The sequence below is a fragment of the Bactrocera tryoni genome, chromosome 3 (genome assembly GCF_016617805.1).
Source record: "Bactrocera tryoni isolate S06 chromosome 3, CSIRO_BtryS06_freeze2, whole genome shotgun sequence".
Taxonomy (NCBI): domain Eukaryota; kingdom Metazoa; phylum Arthropoda; class Insecta; order Diptera; family Tephritidae; genus Bactrocera; species Bactrocera tryoni.
In genome coordinates, this window is record NC_052501.1 from 83,403,566 (window position 1) to 83,413,440 (window position 9,875).

The 9,875-nt window shown below is 42.7% G+C and overlaps 1 protein-coding gene across 1 annotated transcript; it reads left to right on the top strand.

Moving 5' to 3' along the window:
* The first annotated feature begins 864 nt into the window (after positions 1-864).
* On the top strand, positions 865-7,858 carry LOC120771093 (toll-like receptor 7). The gene has a single exon (XM_040098920.1). The coding sequence runs from the start codon at positions 1,681-1,683 to the stop codon at positions 6,073-6,075; it is 4,395 nt and encodes a 1,464-aa protein (XP_039954854.1). The 5' UTR covers positions 865-1,680; the 3' UTR covers positions 6,076-7,858.
* The last annotated feature ends 2,017 nt before the right edge of the window (positions 7,859-9,875 follow it).

Genomic DNA, 9,875 nt, shown 5'->3' on the forward strand with positions numbered 1-9,875 from the left:
TTAAGAATACATGTACAACAACATCATTAACAATTGCAACAAAAACAAACACACAACGTTCATTACTTCATATGTATGTCCTCAACTAAACATTAACACATCTACATACATACATACATACATACATACAATATACATGGTAAGACTTTGCATACTGCAGTCGGCACTCAGCGCTCTCTCACTGCCCAACATAACTGTGTATATGCATCTGTTTGTATATTTTTATGCACTTCGCAGCGCGTCAGCGCAGCTTGCTTACTAAACAGCGCAAACAGCTCAGAGTATTAGCAGCACCACTTACATACAGACCTACATGTATTTATTGTTGTTTATAAATATCAGATATAATATTTTGTTGTTGTTAGCTTAATGCACTCACCTCTATTACTACGTACTGTCTACCTATGCTCCCCAAACCCAACACAACTACTCACACTCAGATTTGCGCTCTGCTCTGCGAATGCTTTGCCTTGCATGTTGTTGTTTCTGTTGCCTTATTGGAGTGTTTGGTTTTGTTCTCCCCACAGAGCACAACACTATTGCTATTAGTGTGGCATTCGTGCTAGTTCGTGTGTACGTTGGCTTGCTTGCCTGCCTGTTTGTTCGTAGTCGACGTCGTCGTCGGCCATCCAACCAACATTGAAGCACACACACACACACACATACACAAACAAAAACAAATGGAGCGCAGGAGTGCTGTGTTGTCCGTGTGTTGTGTAGAGTAGCAAGCAGCAAGCAAAGAAGTAGCGTGGCGTCAGCAGCAGTGCTGGCTAGTGGAATTCACAGCGAGCCAACGGACTCGCAACGAGCAAAATTTGTAATCAGTTCTCTTTGAAACGTTAAGCGGTAAACATGGCTTTTTGAAATAGCAGCGCTTCCGTGAAAGTTTCTTGTTTTAAGTAAAAGTTGTTACTGAATTCCATTCCTCGCACGTCGCGCAGCAAACTAGCTCAGACGTACGCACGAACACGAAACGTTTTTATTTCGGTTAAGTGTTTGGACTTGAAGAAAAAGAAGAAGCAGAGTATTTCGCCTGCTTTTTTGGATTATTGCGCGCTGCTGTTAAATAAAAATCAAAGTTTCGAAAATTCCAAACGCAAACGAGAGAACTTCGTTGAAGTTGAAATAGCTGAAGTGAAGTAAGAAAGTTGTTTCAAAAGGCAAGAAAATAAATTAACGAATTGGAAAAAATAAAAATTGAATTTGAAAAAAGGTGAACACGCGTTAACAAAATATAGAAGTGTTGCAAATACAAATTACTGCCAAAGTAATTACAAAAGTGCCACAACAATTACTGCAAGTGTGTACGAAATCGCTCCGCTCGCATTTGCCACCAAGGATTACGGTTTGCGCGTTTGACTTAGCGATTACACTGAAAAAAAATTAACTAAAATCAAAAAGTACTGTGACTTTAACGAAGAATATGTTTCTCCAAAGATAATATGCGCTGAAAAAGCTGTATGCGCCATGTTGCAAATATGCCATGTGCAGTTAAAAAGTGCTTGCAAACGAATTTGTTGAGTGTATATGCAGAGAAATTTTTCAAATAAAACACCCAACAAAAATAAAACCAATTAGAAAGCAAAAGTAACATTATAAATTGCAAAGCGTCCGAGTGACTGCCAAGTCCTAAACTAAAATAAGTGATCCAAAAACAAAAAAAACACACACAAAACCACAATGCATACTGCCAGCACAACAACGTTGGTCGGCGCAATCAGCCGCCACCTACCCTACCTGCTCATCATTCTTATCAGCAGCCTGACCGGCAGCTATACGCACGCACAGCAATGCTCGTGGGAGTTTGTGCGCACAACGCTCGATATCAAGTGCAATTTGCGCGCCATCGAACCGCTGGTGCCGCTCGATCTGCAAGTCGCCGAAACGGCCAATCGCTTGGAGATACAGTGCTCCGCCGATTTGTTGCACGCCAGCGAACTGCCTGCCGGCGCCTTTGCCCGCCTGCAAAAGCTGTCCGAGCTACAAGTGGATGCGTGCAAAATGCAACGCATCGCCGCCAACACATTTGACGGTCTGATGTCGCTGAAGCGGCTGTCCGTGCAGACACATAACTCTGTCTGGGGACCGGGCAAGTCACTAGAAATATTGGCGAGCTCGTTTGCGGGTCTGCGCGAATTGAACGAGTTGAATTTGAGTGACAATAATATACGTCAACTGCCTGAGGGCGTGTGGTGTACTATGCAAAATTTACAAGTGTTGAATCTGACGGTGAATCGTATACGCTCCGCTGAGAATTTAGGCTTTTCGGAGAAGATGTGCACGCTGAATGGCGCCAGTGGTGGCGCCGAGTTGCAAGTTTTGGATGTGTCGCACAATGAGCTGCGCGCACTGCCCGATGTGTGGGGCGCCTCCCGTTTACGCCGGCTGCAGCAATTGAATTTGCAGCACAACAACATCAGCACGTTTGCATCAAATGCGTTGGCGGGTTTAAGCTCACTGCGCATACTAAATTTGTCGTACAACCATTTGGAGACATTGCCCGCCGATGCCTTTGCAGGCAACAAGGAGTTGCGTGAGATACATTTGCAGGGCAATGAGTTGTATGATTTGCCCAAAGGCTTGCTGCATCGTTTGGAGCAACTGCTGGTGCTGGACCTGAGCGCTAATCAGCTGACGAGCCATCACATTGACAACAACACATTCGCTGGACTCATACGCTTAATTGTGCTGAATTTATCTAATAATGCGCTGACACGCGTAGGCGCTAAGACCTTCAAAGAACTGTATTTCTTGCAAATACTGGACATGCGCAACAATTCAATTGGCCACATTGAAGACGGCGCTTTCTTGCCATTGTACAACTTGCATACATTAAAACTCTCCGAGAATCGCTTACACACGCTGGATAATAAGATCTTCAACGGCTTGTTTGTGCTGAATAAACTAACGCTCAACAATAATCTGATCAGCATTGTCGAGACACAAGCGTTCCGCAACTGCTCTGACCTGAAGGAACTCGATCTCAGCTCCAATCAGCTCGCTGATGTACCCGAGGCCGTGCAAGACTTGACCATGTTAAAGACACTCGATTTAGGTGAGAATCAGATTTCCGATTTCAAGAATGGCACATTCAAGAATCTGAGCCAATTGACTGGTCTGCGTCTAATTGACAATCGTATTGGCAACATCACTGTTGGCATGTTCACCGATCTGCCACGCTTGACTGTGCTCAATCTGGCTAAGAATCGCATACAATCCATCGAACGCGGCTCCTTCGCCAAGAACACTGAAATCGAGGCCATACGTCTGGATAAGAACTTTCTTACGGACATCAATGGCATTTTCGCAACACTCGCTACCCTACTGTGGCTGAATCTCTCCGAAAATCATCTGGTTTGGTTCGATTACGCCTTCATACCATCGAATCTCAAATGGCTGGACATACATGGCAACTACATTGAGGCGCTCGGCAATTACTATAAACTACAGGAAGAGATACGCGTGACCACGCTAGATGCCAGTCATAATCGCATCACCGAAATCGGCGCTATGTCCGTGCCGAATTCCATAGAACTGCTCTTCATCAACAACAACATCATCAATCAGATACAAGCTAATACTTTCGTCGATAAAACACGCTTAGCGCGCGTGGATCTATATGCCAACGTGCTGTCGAAGATCACTTTGAATTCGTTACGCGTCGCACCGGTCGCCACCGATAAGCCAGTGCCAGAGTTTTATTTGGGCGGTAATCCGTTCGAGTGCGACTGCTCAATGGAATGGCTACAACGCATTAACAATCTTACCACCCGCCAGCATCCACGCATTGTCGATCTCGGCAACATTGAATGCCTAATGCCGCACAGTCGGAATGCGCCCATACGTCAACTGACGGCGCTGAGCAGCAGCGACTTTGTCTGCAAATACGACTCCCACTGTCCAGCGACGTGCCACTGCTGTGATTTCGAACAATGCGACTGCGAAATGGTTTGCCCAGACAATTGTACCTGTTTCCATGACGCTACCTGGTCGACAAACATTGTCGACTGTGGGAAACAGAATCGCATTAATCTACCCGCACGCATACCAACCGACGTCACCGATCTCTACTTGGACGGCAATAACTTGCCAGTGCTGGATGCTCAGGTGTTTGCGGGCAAACGTAATTTACGTGCGCTCTACCTGAACGCCTCGAATGTAATGTCCGTGCAGAATGGCACTTTCGACGAGTTGAATATGGTGCGCATACTGCATTTGGAGAATAACAAATTGCAAACGCTAGAGGGACACGAATTCCGTCAGTTGTCACTATTGCGCGAATTGTACCTGCACAACAATCTCTTGACCCACATCTCGAATACCACATTCGCGCCGCTAGTGTCGCTGAAGGTGTTGCGACTCGATAATAATCGTATGACGGCTATGCCGATTGCGCAGCTGGCCAACTTGCAGTACCGTAACAATTTGCAGGGCCTGACTATTGGCCGCAATGCGTGGTCGTGCCGTTGCCAATTCTTGCAGGAGTTGGCGCAATTCGTGGCGGACAATGCGATAGTGATACGTGACGCACAGGATATTTACTGTGTGGATGCGGGTGTAAAGCGTGAACTCGATTTGATCACCTCGAACGGTGTGGACTGCAGTGAGCTCTTAGAAAGTGCTAGTAATATGGCGTCGCAAGACATCTCGGGCGGTTATGTGCCATTGCTCGCCGCTGTGTTGGTGCTGATCTTCCTAATTGTCGTGCTGATTATTGTTTTTGTCTTCCGTGAGTCAGTGCGTGTGTGGCTATTTGCACATTATGGCGTGCGCGTATGTGAGCCACGCTTCGAAGACGCCGGCAAGTTGTATGACGCCATCATTTTACATTCGGCTAAAGACTATGAATTCGTGTGCCGCAACATCGCCGCTGAGTTAGAACATGGTCGCCCACCGTTCCGCCTGTGCATACAACAACGCGATTTACCACCAGAAGCCAGCCACTTGCAGATCGTAGAGGCTGCGCGTGCTTCCCGTAAGATCATCTTGGTGCTCACACGCAATCTGCTCTCGACAGAGTGGAATCGTCTTGAATTTCGTAATGCCTTCCATGAGGCGCTACGTGGACTCGCACAAAAACTGGTGATCATCGAAGAAACGAACGTATCCAGCGAGGCCGAAGAGGTGCCTGAGCTTGCGCCCTATCTAAAATCTGTGCCCTCGAATCGTTTGCTCACCTGCGATCGCTACTTCTGGGAGAAACTGCGCTATGCCATACCAATTGAGCTGTCACCACGCGGTAATAACTATACCTTAGATCATCATGAACGTTTCAAGCAGCCCGTCTCACCGGGCATGATTTTCCGCCAAGCGCCACCACCACCCGCGTACTACCAAGAAGACATGGAAGCCAACTACTCGTCGGCCACAACAGCCACACCCTCGCCACGCCCTAGTCGTCATGGCGCACGCATTGTCGACGCCATACCCATGCGTCCGCCCTCCGAACACATCTACCACAGCATTGAGTCGGAGTACAGCGCCTATGATCCACAGGAAGCGCTCTCCATGATACCGAATGGCGGCAGTGCGGCCACATTCATGCAACACCATGCCCACCAGTCGCATCATCCCCTACAACATCCGCAACAACAGCAATTGCTCGCACCCAATAGCTACCGTGTACACCATCACGCGCAGACCAACCCTCGCGCCAGCACGGTTGGTCATCAGGCAATGGTCATGCAACTACAACAACAGCAGCAACAACAGCAACAGTGGCGGCCATCAATGTGTTTGACACAGAACGCGTCAGCGCCATCATCAGCGAATTTAATGTCCGGCGCGACAACAACAGCGACAACGTTGGCAATGCCAACGGCGACCAATCAACAGCAGAGCGCGGGCACAGCGCCCGTACACTTGCGCACCGGCAGCAATTTGAGTCAGGCGAGTACGAGCACACAATCAACATCTGCGGCTGCGCAAACGCCCCAACCGCAAGCATCCACATCCGCTGCGGCGGCGGCAGCTGCAGCTGCCAAAGCGGACAATGGCAGCGGCACAGCGACGACAGAGACGCTGGGAAGCTCAAGCGCGGCGAACAAGAACAATGGACAAGCGTTTTTGGTATAATGAAAGCCACAAAAGCTGCGGCAGCAATACTACGACGACAACGACAACGGCCAACAAAAGCAGGAACTGCATTGGCTGCAACAACAACAACTACAGCTGCAAAGCGCACGCAAAAAGGGCAGACATGCTGATGAGTTGATTGTTGTTGTGGAGCGCTTAACGTGAGTTGAATGCGCGCTTACCGCAGCCAAAGTGCCATTGTGCGGACAATTGTTGCTGCTGTTTCTGTTGTTGTTTTTATTATTATTATTGCTGCACGCTTTGTTTGCCAACACACTGCCAACCACCATCGCCATCACCACACCACTTCCATTTGCCACACCGCGTACTATAAGTACGTACCACTTATATGCGTTACATACACACAAGCATATGTGCGAAGCTATGTATATAGCGTATGTATTGTGTTTTGACTGAGGCAGCTTTGCAAGCCATTCACGACACGACGACGACGACGCCGCCATCTTTAGCGGACCAACGCGAAAGCGCAAAGAACTAAGCAACTTTTTATTGTAATATAGAAAAACGTTATGTTTATGCAGTTGAAAACATGTTCAGCGACACGCGAACCAACACACCGACACACACACACACGAACACAACGCGACTCATGCAGCGCGCAACATGCATGAATTAGCCATGCCTTCAGCACACATTGCCACATATGTATTCGTCTGTTAAGCTCAATGTATGTACATGCCAGAGTGTGAAAAGAACGCGCACAAAAGGAAACAAAAGCAGCGGCGCAGCGCGGCGCACTTTCGATGTGAGAAGCAAAAGACTTTCCATAGGAGTTAAAAATTTATTAATATATACATACACACACTTATATATATATATATTATAGATATATGTATATATGAAATTTATATAAAAAGTTATGCTATGATGTGTAAATCTATCGAGTTGTATGATCATGTCTGTTTATGAATGCAACAGTGTGGCGACACGAGCGCCCGCATGGCAAGTGGCGGCGGCCCAACAGCTGAGCGCGGGCGGCTTGTTGTGCGCGTTGTTGTTCTTGTTGAAACACTTTTTCAAATTCAATGTGATATTAAATAAATAATTTAAAAGTATATATACATACATACATGCACACACCTACGTGTATATATGTGAAATATTGAAAATATTGTACTATACTCTAAAGTTAAAGTAGTTAAAAGCAATTGTGTATCGTATTTGTATATGTATAGTTATGTATAGGGCGTAATGTTTAATTTGTAAACTATTTCTGCGTAGAATTATTTAAATTTATTATTAACTATTATTATTATTGTTTATACTTACTTGAAAAGCATTTTCGTAATAAGCAGAAGCAGAAGAAGCGACTTTTTTGACTTTTTCTTTGAATGTAAAGCGTGAAATTTAAGTGCATTGCGCGTGTGACACACACACAGCCACACAAATACTACCACAACTACAAAAAAGTAGAAAAAATATTGAACTACGAGCAGCGTAAACTTAGTTACTTAGCGAATAATAAACGAATTAGTATTTGCAAGCGTGCAGTTACTTGAAAATTATACGAAACACACACACACTTACATACATACATATATATGTAGATACATGTATGCCTCATGCTTTGGGGCAGCAAAGAGTATGTGAAACACTAAACTAAATAAAATAGTAGTATTATATAATTAAAAAACAACAATCCAATGAACGCAAAGTTAGTTTATCTATATAGAGTATATACATATATATATAGTATATTTAAAATAATTTTTAGTTGTATTTAAAATTTGTACATAAACGAGAATAATGCGATAATATAGCCATCAAAACGTAACTAAAATATAAACAAAAACTGAAATTGTGTATTGATTTTGGCAAAGCGAGTGCTTCTGGGTGCTGGAAATAGGGGTTTTTGTTGTTACTGTAGTGGCAGAAAGTATTGCTGAAGTAATTTCGAGGAATGGTACCGCGATGAGAGTGCTTGGGCGGTAAAAAATCTGGGTCCATACCGCTTACTTCGGTGAAAGAATGAGGAAGGAAGATATGGGTACTAGCTGGCTGTTAATTCACTGAAAATAGCTTTTGGAATAAAAAAATAGCTTTTGAAATAAAGAGAAATATTAAATGAGCACAAAAAATAGCTTGAAACAAAAAAATATTATATTTTTACAACAAATAGCTTTTGAAATAAGAAATATTATAAGGGCAACAAATAGCGTTTGAAATAAAAAATATTATAAGGGCAGTGATTTTCTTGCGCTCTAAGATGGGCTCGTATTCAATAACTCTGCGGGGTTGGTGAGTTTGAGCTGCAGTTTTTGTTGCCTAAAAGTATTTTTTTATAAAAAGTGACTTTATAATTTCTGCGTGGAGTTTTTTAAACATCTTAAATGAAATTAAAACAAAAGGGAATAATACTTTATGAGAAAGTAAGCTTCATTTAAAAGCTCAACTCTTCAATTCAAAGGAACATTTTCGCTAAAAAAGTTTAATATTACAAAAAAATACTGTATAGAGTATTTCCCGGCCTAAAATGCAAAATAACGTAACATCACTTTTCAATGTTAATATATATATATAATTACAGGCGAAGAAAAAACGATATAATAGAAACCACTCTTATTAAATAAAAATTGAGTTTTGGTTATAAAATGGTTATATATTGGTTATATCTGATAGCGGCAGCTGAAAATTTTGTGCTACATATATGCAACATCAACAGTGAATCGTTAGCAAAAAAAATCAATTTCGGTTTTTTATTATAAGTTGTTTTGCCTTTTTGGTGACGATTTGTACTCCATAAATATGGAAAATAGTGTAGCATTACTTTGGTTAATGACAAATAGGATGTTGCCACATGTTTAGAATAAGTCGTTTAAAGATTTGGCTGCTTATTTGAACTTGGCTTATTTGAATTTGGTAGTATATAATAACAAGTTCTTTCTTTTCGAAAGTAATTTTATTAATTAACACCAATTTCCCATCCTTACTGCTGAGATGTTATCATATACGAGCTTAAAACCAATTATTCATTGGTGATGTTGTTACTATTTAAAAGAAAGAGAGAATTAAGTTTAAGAGAGGTTAAAGAAACAATCAATTAACAAGTATGGAAATTATGATGTCAGACAAAGATATATGAGAGGATAAGTAAGACAGGTAAAGAAAGAAAATAGAAGTGTATGTTGTTGCTAGTGGGAGTACTAATATATGACTATATAAAAACGATACTCACTTCTTTTCTGCTAATCAGTTCAGCTGAGTTTTTGTTGAAGTTTTAAAGCGATTTCGTACTCTTTTTATATTATCAAAGTTTAACTATTCAGGATAATGTTAACAAGAATTAACAAAATTCAAATAATTTTCGAAGATATGGGTATTTGCTGACCAACTAATTCGACCGAGCTTTAAACACGTTTTTCTCAAAACCCTCTCTCTGATAATATACCCATGCTTTCTGAGGTTCTACTGCACCGATTTATCTCAAATTTTTAGAAAACCTTCCTCATAGACTTGCAATAGACTGGAAGTAGACATATTTCAAATTCAAATTCTTACTACACTACTGCTGCTGCTAATTTTTGAAATTTCGTACTACATATTGATATATGAGGAGAGTTTGCCAAAACCAAAACCGAATTGCCACTGGCGACGAAAAATGGATTTATTTTAAGAATCCTAAATGGAGAAAATGATATGTTAATCCGGAAAAACCAGCAACTTCCCCTTCAAAAACAGTTCGGTAAGAAGGCAATGCGCTGTGTTTGATGGGATCAGAAGGTTCTATACCATCGTCTTGGAAGTTCTGGTAGTGATGGTACACTAGATAATATCGCATA

What these genes read in the sequence shown, in the direction of transcription:
- LOC120771093 (XM_040098920.1), top strand. Translation starts at nt 1,681, where the DNA reads ATGCATACTGCCAGCACAACAACGTTGGTCGGCGCAATCAGCCGCCAC.